The following is a 22,422-nucleotide window of genomic DNA, read 5'->3' on the forward strand; positions in this document are numbered from 1 at the left end:
AATTGGAGAAACCTCCTATAAGTGTTTGTGCCTACCTCCTACCTCATCTCTGTCTGTCTTTCTGTATTGATGTGTTTGTGTGTGTGTATACATATATATGTATATATGTGTATATATATATATATTTACACCCATGAAAATGTATGTGTATATATATTAACCCACCTGATCTCTTAGACTTCAATAAATATTGAGGTTACTGGCTATATTCCTTATAACAGTATATTCCTTATAATGGTGTAACACACAAAAGAACGATGCCTTACATAGTCATTTACAATGTTACGGCTATGAATATGATCACTGCCAAAGTCATCTTTTAACTATCATTATGACCACTGACTCATCTTCATTTCTAGAAAAGTCTCAACATTCAGTTTACTCGGGATACCAATTAAATTCTCTTTCCTTTTTTTTTTTAAATGATATAGGGTTAAGCTTAATTTAAACAGTGGTCTAACTCCCATTTCTTATAGATTCCTCATAAAACGACAGTTAAACTGTTACTCCCAAATTCTTGTATCTTTTAAAGATACAACAGTTGTGTCTATTGGAGCAACTAGGTGGTACAGTGGATGGAGCACCTGGCGTGGAGTCAGAAAGACTTCCTGAATTCAGATCTGGCCTCAAGACACTTATTAGCTGTGTGACCCTGGGCAAGTCATTTAACCTGTTTGCATCAGTTTCTCATCTGTAAAATAAGCTGGAGAAGGAAATGACAAACCACTCCAGTATCTTTGCCAGTAAAACCCCAGATGGGAACACAAAGAGTTGGACACAACTGAAACGAATGAACAACAAAAAATTGTGTTTATCTCTGTGAAAGAGGTTTTTGAAGTTGGTGTTATACCCATTAAACTAGTGTTTTTATCTTACCAGTTTGCTTCCATGCTAGTCCATCATATATTTTCATCCTCACTATCTCCATTCCCTTCATGCTTCAGTTCTGTCCCAGACCATCACCCCTACATTGGCTGTGTTCTCTCGTCTTCTCTCTTCCTGAGGTGAACCAACTCAACTTTACACTGTTTTTCATTTTTGAATCTCTTGCCCCTCCTTGACTTATCACTGATCGTGCCTTGCCAAAACCCAATGTTCTTCCTACCATCCACCTCCTTCATTCCTGTTCATGTGCTCCTGAACAGAAAATTATGAAATTGCATTGACTGGGTCCACCACAAATTTACATGATATAATCTCAACTGAGCTCTCACTGTAATAAGACAAAGGTTCCATTTCTTCCCAGTCAGTTTGCTATCCTACTCATCCCTCTTGAGAGTGGCTGTTCCATACCTTCTTATCTGTTCTCAGTCTCATACTTCACCAGAAAATAGTGGGGCCATTCACTGAGACTTCCCCTTCTCCCCTCTTACTCATCTCCTCTTACTCAGACATCTTTCTCCACAGCCTCCTCCTTCACTGTATTGAAGACATAGCTCTTCTCCTTGCCAAAGCCAGTCTTTCAACATGACATTTTGATCCCGTTCCTCTCCTGACTTCTCCAACAGATTGCCCCACCCCATCATCTCTATTCTCCCTTCAGTTATCTTCACTATTTCCCAACCTGCTAGCACTTTCCTCACTGCCTGGAAGCCATCTGCAGTCGTTCTGATTTATATCTGACCACTGGACTCAGGTGGCTCCAGAGAAGAAAGTGAGGCTGGTGACTTTGCACAGCCCTGCCTCACTCAGATCCAATTTATTTGCAAGTCCTGGCATCGCCTCCCTGCGTCACGGTCCTCTTCGAGAATGAAGGACAAACAACAACCTCCCTGCCTATTAATACATTCCTGTCTCTCTCATATTTTAAAAACCCTTTCTTGATCCCACCATCCTTTATAACTCTATTCTGGCTCCCTCCTCCTTTGTGGCTAACCTCCTGGAGAAAGCCTTTTGTACATTAGGTGCCTCCACTTCTTCCTTTCTCACCTTTCAAAACCTTCTGCCACCTAGCTTCTGACTCCCTTTCAATTGAGAGTACCTTCTCCAGAGTTACTGGTGATCTCTTTATTGCCCAATATAATGGCATTTTCTCAATCCTGATCCTCCTTGACCTCTCTGTAGCATTCAATACTTCGGATCACCTTCTCCTTCTGGATACTCTCCCTTCACTAAGGCCTGAGTCTCTGTGCTGACCCACCTTCTGTCTGTCTATCCACGGCTCAGTCCCCATGTGCTGGTTCTTTATCCATGTCATGTTCACTGTCGGCGTTCCCCCAAGCTCTCACTTGGTGATCTTATCAGTTCTTACCCCTTCTTCTTCTGCTGTCTTGCTTGGTGATGTTAACTCGCTCGCATGGGTTCAGTTATCAGCTCTACATAGATGATCCCCAGATATCTGTATCTATCCCTAGTCTCTTTCTGAGCACAGTGCCCCATCACCAGTCACCTTATGGATATCTCGAAGTGGCTGTTCTCTAGGCACTCAGATTTGATGTGCCAAAACATAACTCATTATTTTCCACCAAAAACCATTTTTTTCTTAAGTTCTTATTACTGTCAAGGCTACTGCCATTCTCTAGTCACCCAGAAGTGCAACCTCAGAGTCAACTTTGATTCCTCACTCCACTCACACTCACTCCACATACCTGTGGAGTACATATATCTAGTCTGTTACCAAATCTTGTTTCTAGTTCCACAACATTTGTTGAATGTGTCCTGTTTCACCACTTACGCAGTTATCACTTTCGGCCCTCTTCACCTCTCCCCTGAACTATTGCAGTAGACTTCTAACTGGTCCCTTTGCTTCAAGTCTTTCCCCTACTCCAGTCCATCCTCTGCTTAGCTGTCAGGGTGATCTTTCTCATGTGTAAGTTGGACCATGTGATCTCCTTTCTTTTTGAGCTCCAGTGGCTACCTATGGTCTCTAGGATAAAAAAAAAACTACTTTAGCATTTAAAGGAAGCTAGGGATTACCCAGGGTGGAGGAGGGGGGCCTTCCAGGAATGGGGGGGACAACCTGGACAAAGGCACCAGGAATGAGTAAGCCTGTTTGGCTACACCATAGAGTATTTTAGTAGTAGTAATATGTCCTTCTGAAAAGATAGCTTGGAGCTAGATTGTGAAAGACTTTTAAAGGCCAAGCAGAATAATTTGTGTTGGCCTTAGAGGCAGCAGGGAATCACTGAAATTTCTTGAGCAGAGGAATGACCTGGTCAGACCTGTCATCACTGATGGGAAAGACTGGTGGCCAAGAGGCCAATTAGGAGGCTGTTGTAATGGGCCAGGCAAGAGGTGACAAGGGCCTGAACAAGGGTGGTGATGACAGCAGCATTCCTCCATGATTGCTACAGCCTCCTTACTGCTCTCCCTGTATGAAATCTGTAAAGTAATTTTCCTCAAACACAGATTGACCATGTGGTTCCCCTACTTAACCAACTTAACAGTGGCTTTCTATTGCTACTAGGATAAAATATAAATTCCTTCATTTAGCTTTTAAAGCCCTATTAAGCCTGTCCTGTATTAAGCCTCTATGCCAGGCCTCATTGGCTTTTACATTATATTACATTATTATATCATGCCCCACACTCTGATCTGTATGAACTGCCATTCTCTCTGCTCCTCACACATGGTATTCCATCTCCCATCAGTGGGCACTAGCTATCCCACATGTGTTGAATACACCTTTGCCTATACTTCTCCTATCTTCCTTTGAGGTATAGCTTCAGTACCATCTTCTGCATAAAGTCTCTTTTTCATTTCCCCCAACTACCGGTGATCTCTCTCCCATACTATCTTGTGTTTAACTACTTTGTAAATATTTGCATTAACTTCCTATTTATGCTGTGTAATGTTGTCTCCCTCATTAGAATCTAAGTTCCTTGGGAGTAGGAATCATTTCATTTTTTGTACTTGAAGCCCTAGCACCTAGCAGACTGCCTATCATATAGTGAGCATATAATAAATACTGTTGATTGATTGCAAAAAATGGAGAAACATAGGCTAGCCAATCATCTGTTGTGGTGGATTCAGAATTGTATGAATGTTGAAACTCTGTCAGTTTGGAGGAGTTTGTGCTTGGCCCTGTGCTCAGAAACACATTTATTTTGGTGATTTAAATAAAGGTGACTTAGATAAAGATGTAGATGGCTTGTTTATCCATCATACAGAGGACTCACAATTAGGAGGCATAGATAATTGGGTGAGAGAATCAGGAGCCAAAAAGGTCTTGACAAGTTAGAACTGAATCCAGTAAGATGAATTAATAGGAACAAATGTAAGCCCTTTGGTTCAAAAATAGCAATTTTGTTGGCATAGGATAGAAGAGGCATGGCTACTCAGCAGTCCATAATAAAAAGAGTCAATGTTGTGATGTGACGACTAGCTCAGTATAATTAATTACTACAGTGCAGGTACTGCACTACATTCCAGGGATACCTGCTTGTAAGGAGCATAGATTCTCATGGGCTGGACAACATAAATAACTACGCATGTACAAGATACATAAAGAGCGGATAGAAGAGAATCTATGAGTGGAAGGCACTAAGCAGCTGGCGCTACTGGGCCACTAAGGTGAGGAGAGAGCATTGCAGGTGTGAGGGACAGCCAAAGCAAAGGGGAATAGAGCATCATGTTTGAGGAATAGCAAGTGTTGCTGGAACATAGCATGTGTGAAGGAGAGTAAAGTATAAGTAGACTGGAAAGGTGGGAAGGTGTTGGGTCATGAAGATTTTTTGAGCCAAACAGGAGTTTATATTTGATCCTAGGGCTAATAAAATTCCACTGGAATTTATTGAGATGAGGAGAAGAGGAGGGGAAGGTCGGGTGGATTGGAGGTTAAATCAGTGCTTTAGAAAAAAGTCACCTTTGGAGCAGCTAGGTGGCACAGTGGATAGAGCACCAGCCCTAGAGTCAGGAGGACCTGAGTTCAAATCTGGCCTCACACAGTTACTAGCTGTGTGATCCTGGGGTCACTTCACCCCAATTGCTTCCCGAAAAAAAAAAAAAGAAAGAAAAAAGTCACCTTTGCCACTGAGTGGAGAATGGATTGGAAGGCAAGAGAGTTAAGGAAGAGGGATCGTGAAGAAGGGTATTACAGTAGTCCAGGTAAGAGGCAAGGAAGGCCCAGATGACTTTTGTGGCTGTCTAAGTGGATGAAAGGGGGCCTATCCAAGACATGTTGTGAATGTAGAAATGAGAAATAGTAAGACCGAGGATGAGGCTGAGATGGTGAGCCTGGGTGATCAGGACGATGGTGGTGCTCTAAACATTAATGGAAAGGTGGGGAATAGAAGATTGTTTGGGGGACGACATTAGGAGTTCTGTTTTGCATATGCCTAGAGGATAGACGCCGTTCAAGATTTCCAAAAGTGTTTTGCTAACATGTGACCACAGTTCTGGAGAGAGACCTGGACAGGATATATATGTCTGGGAATCATCTTAGGAGCTTATGTCCTCCTAAAAAATAGCTCGTGATTTTGGGCTTTGTTAAGAGAAGCATCATGTCCAGCCAGATTAGAGAAGTGATAGTATAGTTGTAGTATGATGTCCTGTTAATGTCACACCTGCTGTATTGTCTTCAGTTCTGTGTACCAGTTTGAAAAATGCGGATGAGAAACCCAGAGAAAGGAAACCAGGATGTTGAGAGGCCTTGAGATCAGGCCATGTGAGGACTGTCTAAAGGAACTGAGGATGTTTAGCCAAAAGAAGACTTAGGGGTGGCAGGTGGAGGGAGGGCAAATATTCTTCAAATATTCAAATGATTATTCTGGGGAAAGAGTGTTTAATTTGTTCTGTCTTGACCCCAAAGTATTATGGGCCATCTTGGAAGTTAGGAAAACTTCTAACCAGAAGTCTTCAAGTCAGTCAACAAGCATTAAGCACCTACTCTGCATCAGGTATTTTACTAGGTGCTGGAGATGCAAATTCAACACTGAAACAATTTCTGCCTTCAAAGAGGAAGAGAGATATACCTGTGTGTATATACTTACATGCATGCACACCTGTGTAAGCATATACAAAACCCACATAAAGCAGACACAAAGTAACCTTGGATGGGATGGCCTTTGAAGCGTTAGTTGGTTCCTAAAAGAAGCTGGGCCTTGAAGAGGTGAAGGTGTGGGGAGAAAGCTTTTAGATGTGGGAAACTTGCAGTAGAGACAGGCAGGGGAGTGATGAAGTCATCAAGTGTATAAAGAGAACAGGAAGGGCGGCCCGGAACAGAGCCCTAGGCTAGAACCACACATCGTGGCACGACATGGCGGATGGGACAACAAAGGGAAGTGCCTCAGTAAGGAAGGACTGGAATGCTTCCCTTGATCTAAGGAAGGTCCCAGTTGGACCCTGTTGGCACAGTTATGGATAACTCTACCTTTGTTCAGCAGCACTTAGGCAGGCACAGAGGAAGTGGATGGTAAGAGTAATCCAGATTGGAGTTTGGTGAGATGTGATAGGACATGGATGCAAGGAATTCCAAAGTAATGGATTGCCAAGAGGTCAAGATGGGTGTGGCCAGAGTTGTCAGGGTGTTGTACAGAAGATGGCCACTGGCCTAGAGGGATGCTAAGGCCCCTTCCAGCTCTGATAGGCTTTGACTCTTGTCTCCTCTTTTTTGAGATTACCTTCAAAAGGGCCATTTGTGTTGCCACAGAGTAATGAACTTTGTGATTTTTTTCCTTTGTCGTTCAAAACTTTATTACTTCTGAATTTTCTTTCTAGGTGTTGCCACCATATATGTTCGTTATAAGCAAGTTCATGCTCTCAGTCCCGAGGAGCCTCGGATCATCAAATTAAACAAGGCTGGCCTTGCACTTGGATTACTTAGTTGCTTAGGACTTTCTATCGTGGCAAACTTCCAGGTTTGTGTGGTAGTTATCAATTTTCTAGGAATCCTAAATGGAATTCAATACTAGAAGCCCAGCATGGATATTTCCCTAACGACTGTATGGTAGAAAAAGCCTGAGATTAACCCTATTACAGCCTGACTTTTCTTTTTCTTTGGTCAAAAAGGAATCTAACTTGACATAGGGCATAGAGTGCTGGACTTAAGGACAGGAAAAACTGGCCTCAAATCCTGGATCTGAAATTGGCTTTGGCTACATGACCATGGGCAAGTCACTTAGCCTTTGAGATTCAGTTTCCTTGTCTGCAAAGCGAAGGTCAGTAATGCTGTAGTATCTAACAGAGTTACTGTGAGGAGTAAGTGAAAGACTCCATTGAAAGCACTTCACAACCACATAAATCCCATCATCATCATTATTATTTTAAAATATGTTGCCCACCTAGAAATAAGGTTCTATTCACATTTCTGACCTCCTTCCCCCCAAGAATCTGTGTCTCATAAGTTGTACTACAGGGTACTTGAATGAATTGGACTTTTCGTTGTTATTACTCAATATGACCACTTAATATGGCACTCAGATTGGAGCCTGTCTAGTCCTATATCCTGGGCAATTCTTATCCTTATCTTTCTACAAATCCTACATGGAGAGTATATTCAACGTGTTAAAGGCCTTGCTCTGGTTACTTGAATAGTCGGTGGATACTAGTACCTCTACTAAAGTCCTTTTTTCTTCCCTCATCATGGCATGGAGATGACTCTGGGTTCTTGAAGCACATGCTTATACTCTTAAGCTATGAGCAGCTTGGCCTGGCAGATCCTACCAAGGTGAGAAGACTGAGGATAAGCCTAGTGATGGACTATATGTCTTTTGTCTAAGGACCAACCTAGCTAAGTTTGTAAAATATCACCAAGTTGACCCCAATAGCTTGACCAGCCATAGCTTATGACGACTATTTGCTGAGAAGTAGGGGTAGCATCTCTCATCAGTGATGGACATAAGCACTCCAGAAATATCAAGGATCTGCAGGGATTGGGCTAGCCATCCCTCATTCTTGTTACATAAATGGCCTGCCTCCATCTTCAGGCATTTGTGTACCTGAGGATGTGTTTTATGCCATTTCCTGTTTGTGAGTCATCTTTTGCGAGGTGTTGAAGCCTGTTTACGCCTGCCTTTTTCATTGCCCTTCGGTCAGCTGTGAAGACTATGCAATCCACTTCATTAACAAAAACTAAGTGTACTGTCTCCTTCTAGGACCAAAAGGGTTATTTTACTGTAGTGATCTTCTACCTTTCTGAGTATTGCAGTATTCATGGAAGGGTTTACATTATGCAAATCCTAATTTAATCACTGTCCATATGATAAGAATCAGGTATGCTTAAATAATTCTTAAAACTTGCTTGTCAATAACAGAAGGTTTTTGGAGAGTGGAGGAAAGAAGCTAAAGGGACCAGGCAGGTTGGAATATGTTTCCTCTGCAATGACATATTCAGAACTAGAAATTATTTTGGAGAACAGCTAGTTTCAACCCTCATTTTATAGAGGAGGAATCTGAGGCCTGGAGAAGTAAAGAGAGTTTGGTAAGGCCCTTACAAATTGAGAGAACATAATTATCATCAAAAAATCGTATGACCTAGGAAAATTGAAATTAGATTTCCATGAAAACAAGTGAATATGAAATTTCCAGAAAAATAGTATAATTCTCAGTGGGAGATTTCTGCTTGCCTAGAAAATTCAGTCAAATAGACCCTTGAAGGAAAAAATAAATTTTTATATTAAATGGAAGATAAGTTCCTGTATTTTATCATCATCATCCATTAATATTTGTTAAATACATATGTATATTTAATTTGGTTTTGTCATACATTTGTGCTTCTAAATTTCTGTTGTTTTGTGTCATCTAAAATGGCAAAGTGAAATGTAATGTTTGGAAACATTCCTTGTTAAAGCTGCTGTTTTGTGCTTTTATGTGTCTGTTAAATGGAGAATTACAATGACCCTCACTGTGTGTTGTTAAAGGGCCGATGCTTTGTCACTCCTTGCAGTGTAACCACAAGGGGGCACAGTCATTTCTGTAGAGTGAATTCTAAGAATGTTTACTTTCATTTTCCTCTTTTCCTTATAAGTGAATCTTTTCTGGCTTCTTTTGCTGAGAGTGATTCGTAGCGATAACAGATGCCTACCATTACAATAGACAGGCAGTTTTATCAAATGGTTTTACTGCCTGACTCCAGACATTCTCCTTACCTGCCATAGCTACATTTGCAAAAACTGCAAAAGTGCCCAAAACTTAGCCTCTTGTTTAAAGGTATTAGGACTACCTTGAACCAATAAAATTGAGTTGTGGCATGGCAGTGTTTTTAAAAAAATGGATTTTTATCAACACCTTTTGTTTTTTTTTTTATTTTATGTTGACTAGTTTTCCTCCCATATTTATAAAGTAGACCAAGAAGGGCCTAAGAGAAATTTAAATGGAGTAGGCTCTTCACTGTATAAGGAGCATGAGCCATCAGAGGGGTAGAATGAAACCTCGCTAATTTGGAACAATGTGAAGGAAAGATAATTTAACTGTGTGACAAGCTGAAATTATCGAATAAAAGAAAAGATGTCACTGCACGTGTTTCTCTTATAAGCTAAGGTATATGTGGATATTGATAAGTAAAATGAGATGAATTCATTTTGAAAATGACAATTCATACTGAAATCTTCATTAGGTAAAATATACCGTAAATACCAAAAGTCTCCTAATACACAATAATTAGTTATGGGACCAGGATCTAGGACTGGGATTGCAACTATGTGATTTTACACCTATACTGACATAGACCCCATTTTCCTGGAAAATGAGGGGTAGTTAGACAATTTCCAAGGTCCTTTCTAGCCCCTGAATTCTAAAAGTGAGTTCAAATTGAAGTTGCAAAATAGGGATTTTACTTTTTTGAGCCTTATAGAAGCATTGATTTTTAGGCTGAATTCCTTTTCTGTGTGAGTTAAGCCTTGAAAAATCATAGGGGAAGAAGTTATTTCAGACTTTTCACTCAGCTAAGAATAAAGTTTTCCTACATTTGAACTATCACAAATTCCAAATATTTAATGAGGTTTGACTGTAATCGTTAAGAATACTCATGAGTGGCTTCTGAGAAAGCTTATGTATAGAGTTTCCAAAGCTTTCTGAAACAATAAATGCTTAATTGAAAATCTATGATTAATACCATCAAAAATGTTTTGGATTGTACTCTAAGCGATCTATATTCCTTTTTCCTCCCTCAGAAAACAACAGTCTTTGCAGCACACATATGTGGAGCTGTGCTCACTTTTGGCCTGGGATCCTTTTATATGTTTGTTCAGACAATCCTCTCCTACAAAATGCAACCTAAAATTCATAGCAAACAAATCTTCTGGATCCGGCTGATGGTGGTCATCTGGTGTGGAGTAAGTGCATTTAGTAGTATCCTTTACAGCGAGTGATGATTCTAAGTAGAAATAAACCAAGCGGTAAAATGTAGTGAACACTAGTGGTTCATGGGAGAGACTGTACTCCCCTAAGGAGAAGGATAAAAGGTGAAAGAAGGATCATCCTTGGGGTGGTATACCTATGCCCACAAGATGTAAAATTTGAAATGAGAGTTTCCTAACTGGACCACAAACAAAGACATCAGCCTCCTGGATGAGTGAACAAGAATCAGAAGTGGGCAGGCAAGGAAGGGTGGCTAAAAGAGGAGGAAACAATTACCCTGGGCATGTTCTGTTAAAAAAAAAGTAGAGGAGGGGCAGCTAGGTGGCACAGTGGATAGAGCACTGGCCTTGAAGTCAGGAGGACCTGAGTTCAAATGCGGCCTCAGACACATGATACTCACTTGCTGTGTGACCCCGGGCAAGTCACTTAACCCCGATTGCCTCACCAAAAAAAAAAAAAAGTAGAAGAAAGAGTAGTGTTTCCATCTGTAAGATGTCTAGCAGAAGCTTGTAGTAGGGTTATTTACCTCCTCTTCATTCAGTAGACTGAAGATTAGATCATCTTGTTTTGTTTTTCTAGGTGCATGTATAATTTTTTTTTTTTGGCTAGGCAGTGGGGTTAAGTGACTTGCCCAGGGTCACACAGCTAGTAAGTGTTATGTGTCAGAGGCCTGATTTGAACTCGGGTCCTCCTGAATCCAAGGCTGGTGGTCTACCCATTGCACCACCTAGCTGCCCCCTGTATGTATAATTTGATCTAAGTTTTTATTAACTGACTGGTGCCATGCATCACAGTCCATAACCTAAGCCCCTGGTTCATCTAATGAAAATTTTCATTTTAGACTTTGCAACAATTCATCAAACATAGTCTTTGGAACCTATACAGTGATCTTGTTTTGAACCTAATTCATTTGTGTGCGGTTCTTCCTTGACTTGTTTGCTTCCAGTGCTGACCTGCTCCTCCCTTTTATACAGTGGCCATTTTGGGTCTGATATAGTACAGAAGCTGCACTGGAACCCTGAGGACAAAGTAAGTGATCGCAGTGACTAGAGAGGCTAGGAGTGAATGGGACCATCAACTTTGGATGCACGTTAAGGAAATCCCAGCCATGCAAGAAGAATGATTGGTTGTCTGTGATCGGCTAAGGTGATGCTGCCAGGCCATCACTCTGTGCCCACAGTTGTCTTTTTCTGCAGCAGTGACGGTCTTTGCTGAGCTGTCCCTCCTGTTGCCTGCCCTCCCTCACATGTATCTGGCCCTTTTTGTAGACATTCTCTTCTTTCCTTTGAGGCAGGTTCTCCTCTTTTATCACCCCCGTTTTACATGTATTTAAATGTATTCTCAGTGTGACTGTGGGCAAGTTATGTCACCCTGCGAATAAATTTTATAGTGGCAGAATTTGAACCTGGGTCTCTGTGGTCTCCAGCACCCTTTCCAGTACGCTGTGCTGATCAGTGCTGCACATTTACAAAACAGCTGATCACATTGGAAGTTTCATTCTGTGATCACAGGAGGTTCTTTCTGATATTTACAAGCCTGAATATGAATCAAACCCATGACTTTGGCCTTGATAGCACTATGTGTGAAAAAAAAATCCTCTTATTTATAGAAAATGCATTTTTATCCTTGAAGTAAGGTTAATTTCTCCTGTTTGCAGCCTGGAAGAATTAATAATTTTGCAATTTGGTCTCTGAGGAATAGCTCTTGATTTTTTGGGGGGGAAAGCACAGGGTATTTGGGGGAAAAGGGATCCTTAACTTTGTTGGATCCTACTGAAGGAGGATATACGTAGAAGCTAAAAATGAGTCTTTGTAAAACACTGAATAGAATTGATTCTATTTTCAACTGTCTTCTGAGAATAAGCTCTGAACACCTATCTTTACATTTGAACTGGACTTGCTTACAGAGATGAATGAAATAGTGAGACTGATACTTTCATTTTTCATGGCTATTTTGTAAAATTCTGTGAGCTTTATGGAAGAAAATTCTAGCCATTTCTGCCATGCAGCAATTTTCCAGATAACTAAATTGCATCCTAATTGCCCAACTGAGAAGTTCTCTGGCTTCCTTATCCTAAGAATGAATCCAGAGAAGCTTTTGGATGGCTTTCCTAAGCCCCCCCCCCCCCATTTAATAGTATTAGTTATGGCCTGTATGTGAAGATTTTCTGTTCAGATGGAAGAAATGGTAATTAAGAATTTCAGGTTATTCTCTGAAAGATAAAGTAAGGGTTATTTGAAATCTAAGCATCTCAATCCACTTTTTTTTCTTTAATTTAAGGGATATGTACTTCATATCATCACCACTGCAGCAGAATGGTCCATGTCTTTTTCTTTCTTTGGTTTTTTTCTGACTTATATTCGTGATTTTCAGGTAAGAATTCCTCTGACATAAAACATAATAGAATTAGATTTTTGCAGAAGTATGTCTTTCTGTTTGAATTAGAGGTAACTTACATTACTAACTTAATCCATTTAAAATTTGTACAGCAAATAGCATTTCCTGGAAAGTAGCATCTTAGGTGACTTTAGTTTCTGTTTTCATGGAAGTATCATTTTAGTTGGTAATAAGGACAACCCATTAAAAATAGTCTTCTAAAATGATTGCCCCTCCCTTGTTCCACAACTGCATCAACCCCACCAAAACTTAAAAATTGCATGTTTCTTTTTGCTGGATATTAGTTGGAAGAAAAAGCAGCTTCCAATATCTGAGAAGTTCATAGTCCCTATTTGTTGCTTAGAGATGAAATCTTGAGAAGTAGAACAGCTGTTTCATTCACATTGTCCATTCGTATTCCTTATGAATCTATGATGTTCAAGAGTATATCAAAGACGCAATGCATCCTCAAAGACCTAACAGCTGTTTATAATTCTCTTTTGTGTTTCAGAAAATTTCCTTACATGTAGAAGCTAATTTACAAGGACTGACTCTTTATGACACTGCCCCTGGCCTTATTAACAATGAAAGAACCCATCTACTTTCAAAGGATACATGACAGAGGGAGAAGCCATATCTGTGATGATCATGATTCTCATGGATTGGCAGATTGTTCCTGAAAAGTATTTACTGTGCGCTCAGATTTCTAACCACTTTATGAAGGCCAACGAAGACATTGCTTAATAATGTTACTCAAATGACGTGTAGTAAGCCATTTGACAAGTGATTTCAAGGGATATTATCCAGAGAGGCATTTAAAGCATATTCACTTTTTTTAAATTTTGGAAAATAAAACCAAAGGACTATATATGTGTATATATACATATACATATATATATATACACACACACATATATACATATATATATATAATATACACATATATGTATATGTATATAGCATTGTAATTTTTCTTCTTAAGTGGAAGCAACTGGAAGTAGGCAGCACATTCTACAGAAATCAGTTTTTTACAGGACACTCTGCGGAAAAAGGTTTTTCACAGCTTGCAAATCATTACAGTGCATGTTTTGTCTGGAGCACCACGTATCTGGTACAGGTATGAGAGTTGTGTTGTTCAATTCCTAATTCTCAAGGAATTTCTCCTAGAGTTTGGTCAATATCTCCTCTAGATCCAGAGTTAGATAACAATGCCACCATGTTAATTAATTAAGCTTTTTTTTTTAATCACAAACTTTAATTGTACATGGCCTCAGGATAGTCTTCAGCGTAAAGTTAAAGAAGCCCCATTCATTAAGCCTCTGATGCCCCAACAGAGACTTGGTTCACAATGTAATCACCCTGGATCCAGACAAAAGACAACAGGTCACAGGCCTTAAGTTCCCAATGTCAAAGCATTGTATGAAGATGGATACTATCTTGGTTTTGCCATGAAATATTAAGACATTTTCCCAGGGTCAATCCTGCCTTCTTTGCATATTTACAGCAGCTTCAGCGAATCTTGTCTCCGTCTGAGGTACAGCATCTAACAAAGATAACTGATAGGTATACTACAAGTAAAGAGGTTTGCTACGTTTTTTCACTGGAACATGCTGTGTGTGTATGTAAGTTTAAGTAATCAGTAATTAACCTTGTAAAAAGATCTTTAAACTGTCATGATTTGAATCTGCTTAAAGAACTATGTATGACTTCTAAAGAGCCAAGCCCAACAGAAAAGAAAATCAGATGGAGAATAGTTATGATGGACCAAGTTTTGTGAACCATTTCCACTCCTACCTTTTCATTTCATACCTGAGAGCAGACAGAGTCTTGAGTTTTCAAGGCCTTTTCCTGAGACCTTGGCTGGACAAGCAAATCATCTATTAAGGTCCTTAGTCATTTATAAAAGATGAAGGTTCTTAAAAGAATCAAGAGAAGAGAAATAGCTGCTGTGAGAGTTGCCTTTGAGTAAATTGTTTTGCAAGAGAAATGATTGAACCCTCAGCCATAAATACATAGAGATTGTTGTGCAAAGCCAGAGAAATTATGGAGATAAAGTTGCCTTTTACTTTTTACATTAATACATATTTCTGATCTTTAAATGAGACTGACATTCATATCAGGAAAAATCCAAATAGGCCTATTTATACTTCTACCATCAAAAGGCAGTAATTTCTTTAAAGTGATAGCTTCTGCTCAAAGTAAGACCACTGGTCACCCTCTGTGTAAAATCACAAAATTTTCAATTTGTAGGGACGTTAGAAGTTTACCTGGTGTCAGAATCCCCTCTGAAGTTTCCTGCCAGATAGCCATCAATTTGTGCTTGAATGATCCACTGACAAGCTGCCTTGTGATGTAATGATCACTTTATTTCATTTTTTTTGAAAAGCTGTCATTGTTATAAAGTTTCTCCTTATGTTGAACCAAAATCTGTTCCCAATATGACTTTAAGTAAATAATCTTATGTTTAATTTCACATCAGGTACCCAGAGTCAGCCACCATTTTCTCGTAAGCCAGACTCAAAAGGCCTTTGCCTGGTTCCATTTAAAAAAAAATCATTTCGATAGATATAGATTTATTTATTTACTTAAAGTGTTTACTAGGGAGTTAGGGAGGATTTGTCACTGAAAAGAAACTAGTTTAAAAAGCAGAAAACAAAAGATAAGAAATCTTTTGTCAAGAACTTTTCATGTTCGAGTTCTTCAGGGATCAGTACATCTCAATTAACATTTCAGGGAATTTTCTAGTTCACAGGGCAGTCTCCAAGTCTTGGATAACAGTAAGGTTTTCTTAGCACTGAAATACCAAATGGAGCAGAAGAATCTCACAGACCAACATGAACAATTAGAACAGTGGCATTTAAGCCCTTAGCATGGACAAGTGGGTAAAGTAAAGCATTTGAGAAAGATATTTCATGCTCTGCTTCTAAGATCTGAACTGTTGATTATGACCCAGGGAGAGCACCTACGAGTCACTAGAGCCTGTTGCTTAAAAACATTCCCGGTATTATGTTGCATCAAAGAAGGCCAGTAAAGCCCTTATATCATAAGGACACACTGGAAACAGAACAGTAAACACCACATTAAATAAAAACCTGAATCTACATCTGGAAAACGCAATGTGGTACTGATTGCTACCTCTTCAAGAAAATTCCAAGTGAGCTACAGAAGGCCCAGAGAGGAGCAACTGGGATGATCCATGAATGGAAAAGCTTCTGTTTGAGGAAAATCTATTAAAAAACCTTAGGACTCGAGTTTGGAAAGAATGAAGGCTGAGGGGGCAAGTCTTATCAATTTATGAAATCCGGAATGCTCTGGATAGATGGGAGACATCTGAATGTGTTCTCATGAAATATTGAAGCTCTCCTTCTTGATGTCTGAAAGGTAGCTCTAAGACGAATAAAAAGAAGGGATACTTTTAAGAATGTGCAATAAATTTATGGAACTTATTATTCCTAGGAATAATAAAGGCTAAAGAAAAGAATATGTTCAAGAAGAAATATTAGATAAATGACATGGTAGATTGTAATGAGTTATTGAAGAATGTTAATAAAGTTTGGGAATATATCCTTAACCTTTTCAGATGAGCATTGCAAAAGATAATCCTGCCTTTTCTCAAAGCATCCCTAGTGCAAATGTGCACTAATGAATATTTGAGAGAAACAAAGTAATCTGGACTGGACAATGGACCAGCCTGTTGAGGCTTCACTCACAGCACTCACACCCACACAATGTTTTCATGTACTGCATTCAGAGCAAGGTCTTTAAGTTAATGCAGATGGCAGCACACACATATTTTTAATGAATTCTCAACTTTTTCCCTGTTGTAAACATCAACCATATTTGCTTCTTAACACTTGCTTCAAGGACCAAGATACAGGTGGAAGAGATGGAAAATATTACTGGATTGAATTTGAGGGGAGAAAGAAAGAAAGAGGGTAATGTAGCTGTCTGGGCAGTTAACAGGAACAAAAGGACAAGAACAACAGCTATGTATGGGCAATAAAGAACAAACATAAACATTGCTGACCAGCTGTGACCACTCCAAACCTGTGTACTATGTGATTGAGCCTGATGTTGGATCCCTTGGTTTCATTTCTCAAATATTGTAAATAACCCTTATTGGAAGGGGATTGCTTTTTCCTGGGTGGATCTCTTGGTGACTTAACCTTTAGTAAGACACTGCCCTCATTGGTTTAAACTGTCTACTTGAGATTCCTTAAAGAACAAAGCCTCAGCCCCTTTCCCGGTCATCCACAATCATATTTGGATAACATTTCCAATCCAAGAATAGTTGACAAGTTCTCAAGAAATAATTGCTGATCAATAAAATGTTGTCTAAGCAATTTGATGATGATGTACTTTGTCCTGGATTTTACTAGAGAAATGTGGTCTTAAAAGATGTCAGGAATAGGAAAGGAAAAAAAAAATTAGACTCCAGTGCCATGTAGGCAAGAGAAGTCTGCATAAGAATGAGCACTTGATCCTACTTAGCTAATGACAGGCTATTTATAGATAAGCTTCTTTACCAGGAAACCTCTAGTTTGTTAGTGTGTAAGTGTAAGGGTGACCTTTGGCACGAGCAAACTTGAGCTGAGTCTTGCAGGAAGTTAAGGAAACTAAGGCAGAGGTGACGGTGCAGAGCATTCTATCTAGAGCCCATAGTGGGTATGATGTAGAAAAAGAACCAGCAAAGGAAACTTAGAGTATTTAGACAGGTGAGAGGAGAGCCGGGAGAACAGAGTCACGAGAACTTGGTGCAGTGTTTAGAAGGAAATGAAAGCATTGTAATGCTGCAGAAGAGGCCAAGAAGGACAAGGACTGAGAAAAGACCTTTAGATTTGGCAACTAATAGACTATAGAGAAGGTACTACTTAGTAGAGAAAGCCTTATGAAGGAGTTAGCCATAAAAGGGAAAAGAGATAGAGGACAGTAGCTAGCAGGCATAGTAGGATCAACTGAGGATTTTTTTTTTTTTTTTTAAGGATGTGGCAGATAAGGGCTGAGTTATATAAAGTGTAAGAAAAAGTTTGAATCGTCAAAAGCTAAGAAAAATTGGTTGGTGGGCCAGCATTGCTAATGAAAATCCCAACTGGGGTCTGCCACTAGAGATGATGTTGTATAGGCTTCCCCCACCCCTTTCTAGAAAGAGGAGGTATATCAGTGAGGTTTGTTGCTGCATCTGGAGCTGGGGCAGTTTTCAAACTGGTCTTTTTTTTTTAAAGTAGTTTCACAATATAGAAGTAAAAAGTCAAGATCAAAGAAAACAGAGGGATTAGGAAGGAAATGTCAAATCAAAACAGCTAAACTAACGAACTTCCCAGGCCATTGGCTTTTTAACTTATTTTTTTAAAAATAGGGAAGGCAGTTTGAGGAGATATATAACAACAACAACAATAGTAGCATTTATGTAGCAGTTTAAGATTTGCAAAACACTTTGCATATATTAACTTAATTGATTATAGATGAAGCTGTCATCCCCAGCATACCTGTTTGTTCTGATTTGGTCCCTTGCTACTCCAAATCCAGGATGTAGAGTACATCACCTAGAGTTTAAGAGTTGGCGAGGTGGTGTAGTGGATAGAGTGCTAGGCTTTGAGTCAAGAAGACTTGAGTTCAAATCCTGCGTTAGAAACTTAACAGCTTTAGGACTTTACCACAGGGTAAGTCATTTAACTTTTTTCAGTCTAAGTTTTCTGAGCTATAAAATGAGGACATTGGGTTCCACAGTCTTTAAGGAAGAAAGGGATTATGTGGTCATTGAGTAAGAATGGGTTTATTGAAAATAATCTAACCTCATTTCCTTTTCTGACAGAGTTGCTGGACTAGTATTTTGGTAATATTGTGGACATAGTTTACTTTTCAGTAATATTAAAATATTTTAATGAGTTTTATTGATGTTTTTTATTTTTTATCACAGTAGTTTCTAGCTCTGTCTTCTCTCTTGTAACTAAGAGCAGTTCAGCACCACCAAGTGATCTGTTCAGCCCCAGAGGGCAGAACCAGGAGCAATAGATAGAAGTTACTTCTTGAGACAGATTTGGTCCTGAGGTAAGAAAAACTTCCAGACAATTAGAGTTATCCAAATGGAATAGGCTGTCTTAGGAAGTACTTTGTTTCCCTTCCCTGAGTTTTTCAAAGGATAAATGACCAGTGATTGAGGGGCTGTTGTAGAGGAGATTCAGTACAGGTGTGGGTTGGACTAGATGGTGTCAAAAGTCCCTTCAAACATAGTGAAGATTCTCTGGCTCCTTTGCATAGCCAACTATCCTTTGATAAGGAAAACTTCCTTATCTATCAAATGAGAGTGTAAATTTTTTTAAAAATCCCTTCATGTTGCAGAGTTCTATAATTCTATGAAAATCAGACTCCCAGTGTCTTTGAAGAATCACAGAATCTAGTCACATCAACCTCATCACCTCAAAAATTTTCTTTTATCTTCACTTACTTCTCCACAGACTCCTTTCTTAGAGAAAGAAGTATTTATTTCTCCTTTCCAAGCATAATCCCCCCTCTAGGTTCTTCATTCTATTTCTTCATCTCCCAGGGCTTTCATCTATTATCCTTTCTTTACACTTAGGCTAGATTTGAACTACTTAAAGTAAATGATAAAATGACCAATTAATGAGTCTCACACATAGACCTTAGATTAAGTGTGAAGTCTTTGAAAGACATTTAATGATGTGAAATGAAACCAGGAGAAGTCTAGGTAAGGATTTTTTTTTTCAACACCCTCTGAGTTGTGTATTGAAAGAAAGCATTGAGTGGTTGGAATTGGAAAGTTTAAGTGATGGTAAGCACACTCCTGAAGAACAAAGGTAGGAATGAGCTGTGTCATGGGAGAGAGACATTGGAGAAGGCAATTGGTTGTACAGACATTTAAGAGTAGAAGACCTGGGCCAAGAGGACTCCCAGGGAAACTCCCCTCCAAGTTGCTGTCTTTCTACAAATACTATAGGGTAATTTGCTGTTTCATTACTCAAATGGTTACAGTAAACTGAGTTTTGATATAACCATGAAGAGATCAGAGATTAATGAGAGATAGCTTTCAGTGTAAATTTAGGCAGAGGGCCCAATCTTTGCCTAAATGTTGGAAATCTTACTAGGGAGCAATTGTGATTAAACTCAGTTGTTCATCTAAAATAATTCCCTAAAGCCAAAGAAGAGAGAACCTCATGGACCTTTAGGGCCATTATATTGTCCCAAATACTAAAGTGAGCTAATTATTGTAATGGTATACCATTATCTACAAACATACCCAGGTCTTTCCTATCTTAGGACAGCATCTTCCCTTGATTAAGATAGCTTCTTTTAATCACCGAACTTTGAGGGGGTGGTGAGAGGATGGTTTGAAACAGTTTATACTATCTCCAATTTATCTCTAGAGCACTATGGAATCTGGCTTCTGTCTCCCATACTGTACTAAAACTGCCATTAAAAGTCATCCCATTACCTCTTAAGCACCAACTTCTTTTCTTAGTTGTTAATTCTTTTTAATCTTTTTGAAACATTAAATGCTGTTAACCAACCCCACTTTCGAGAAACTCTCTTCTTTGCTTCAGGGTCACTACATCATTCTGAACTCCCTAACTGCTTAGGATACTCCATGTTGCCCCTACTAAAAGGTGTACTCTTCCCACTGTATCTCATTCCTTTTTTATGTTTTTCTCTTTCCTTTTCTTTACAAATTTCATTGCTAGCATAATGTTGATCATGGTCTCATGAAATAAACGAATCAATAAACCATTCTTTTGCCTATTATGTTTACAGAATTGACAGCCAAAAACTGCCTCTTCTAGTTTCAGTTTCAGATCTTTAAATTCATGCTATACATTTCCACTTTAATAGCTTGTCATTTCAAATTTAGCTTGTCTAAAACTGAACTTTTCATATTATTCCTAGACTGTCTATGCCCTTTGAATTTACTATTTGCATATGTTCACCCCATTTGCATGTACCAAACCCCTTAGATGCATATGTACAAATCCTGCTCCCCAACACTAGGCACAAACTCCTTTACTGTCTTCTACTTCAGCCTTAACTTCCTTCGCTCAAAGCTCCACTACAATGTACCTACCCACCCCTTCCACTGTTCCCTCTGAAATGCCTACTCTATAATTAATATATGTTCTTTCATCCCAAACCTTTTCTTCATCTTTTGGCATTAATTGAGAAAACCTTCTCTTCCTAACTTCCCCATTTCTGTCCAGGGTACCACCATCTTTTCAGTCACTGAGGCTTACAACCTAAGTTTAATCCTCAACTCTCTCTACTCCCCTTCCAAATTCTGTCAATTTTATCTTTGCAACATGTCTCCTGTATGTACTCTTCTCATCAAGGACACTATTTCCACCTTGGAGTAGACTCTTATCACCATGCCTGGACTATCGAAATAGCCACCTGATTAATCTTGCCTCAAGTCTCTCCCCACGTGGTTCAGTCCATCTTCCACTCAGCTGTCAAATTGGTCTTAAAGCACAAGTCTGACAATGTTACCCCACTCATGCATTCAGTAAACTCCAGGGGCTCCTTGTAAGGGATCAAATGTAAAATTCTCAATTTTGTTGTTAAAGTCCTTCATATCCCTGTTTTTTCCTTTCTAGTCTTCTCATAGAGAGCCTTCTCCAGTCATCCTTATCTATATCTTGCAACTGGACCCAGATGGCTCTGGAGGAGAAAGTGAAATTGGTGCCTTTACACAGCCCTCCCTCACCTAAAATCAATTCACTTGCAAGCCATGGCATCACCTTCCTGTTGTCATGGTCCACTTTAAGAATGAAAGACAGACAACATCAACAAGTCGTCTTACATCTTACTCTTCACCCCATCCCCACATACTCTTTGATCCCATGACACTGGCCTCCTTGCTGTTCCTTATACAAAACCATACAAATTCACAGGCTGTGCCTCATGTCTGGAATTCTCTCCTTTCTTATCTCTGCCTTCTTTGGTTTCCCTCAAGTCTCAGCTAAAATCTCACCAACTGCAAGCAACCTTTCCTGGTTCCTCTTAATATTAGTGCTTTTCCTATGAAATTATCTCCAATTTATCCTGTCTGTATCTTGTTGAATATAGTCTCCCCATTGGAATGTGAGCTTCTTTTCTCCCCTTTCTTTCTATCTCCAGTCTTTAGCATAGTTACTTACCCAGTACATGGTAGATGCTTAATAAGTGTTTGTTGACTTGGCTTTAACTCATACCTCATGCCTCACTCTTCTCATGGTAAGGAAGGCAGACTACTACTTGTTCCCCCTTACCACATCCAGACTCCCTTTATCACCATCTCTCAACATCATCTGCTTTCACATTGATGCTGTACAACTTTGTCACCCAATTCTCTATTGACCCCCCCCGTTCTCATTAAGTTCAATTCCTGGCACATAGTTGCTTCACAACTCCTGCCCTCATATTTGAGGACTTCAGTATACATATTGATGTACTCTCAAGTACCCCAACTTTTCAGTTTTCTAAATCTATACAATTTCTGTGACCTACTCTCCCAGTCCATCTCAGTTGCACTTGGAGATGCATATACACTTGATCTTGCCATCAATCACCACTATTCTACTTTTATGTTTGTGATTTCTGACATTCCTTTTTCTGATCGTAATTTTTATTTATCATTCTGCCTTTCTGCCTTATGCTCCCTAACCCTGTTCTTTGTCCTCACCATGACTTCCATTCTCTCATCCCTCAATTCTTTCCCAGGCCATCACCCTGGGATTGGCCACATTTATGCCTTTTCTGTTTTGATCTTGGCGGACCAGTTCAACTCAACACAGTACTTGAAAATCCCTTGTCTCCTAGTCCTAC

General features: G+C 39.4%; 1 protein-coding gene across 6 annotated transcripts in view; it reads left to right on the forward strand.

The window, feature by feature from the left end:
* The window catches only part of DRAM2 (DNA damage regulated autophagy modulator 2), a 36,668-nt gene extending 19,708 nt beyond the window's left edge, over positions 1–16,960 (forward strand). For 5 of the 6 annotated variants that reach the window (XM_027856735.1, XM_027856737.1, XM_027856736.1 and 2 more), the window contains 5 exons: positions 6,658–6,797; positions 10,050–10,227; positions 11,183–11,265; positions 12,517–12,609; positions 13,124–16,960. In XM_027856735.1, the coding sequence (XP_027712536.1) occupies positions 6,658–6,797; positions 10,050–10,227; positions 11,183–11,265; positions 12,517–12,609; positions 13,124–13,231 (602 nt within the window). In that variant the 3' untranslated portion in view covers positions 13,232–16,960. Of the gene's footprint in view, positions 1–6,657; positions 6,798–7,532; positions 7,607–10,049; positions 10,228–11,182; positions 11,266–12,516; positions 12,610–13,123 lie in introns of those variants that run through there. The other variant, XM_027856740.1, reaches the window with a different exon arrangement.
* Positions 16,961–22,422: the final 5,462 nt, after the last annotated feature.

Source organism: Vombatus ursinus, unplaced genomic scaffold (assembly GCF_900497805.2).
Source record: "Vombatus ursinus unplaced genomic scaffold, bare-nosed wombat genome assembly UNPS02011613.1, whole genome shotgun sequence".
Classification (NCBI taxonomy): Eukaryota; Metazoa; Chordata; class Mammalia; order Diprotodontia; family Vombatidae; genus Vombatus; species Vombatus ursinus.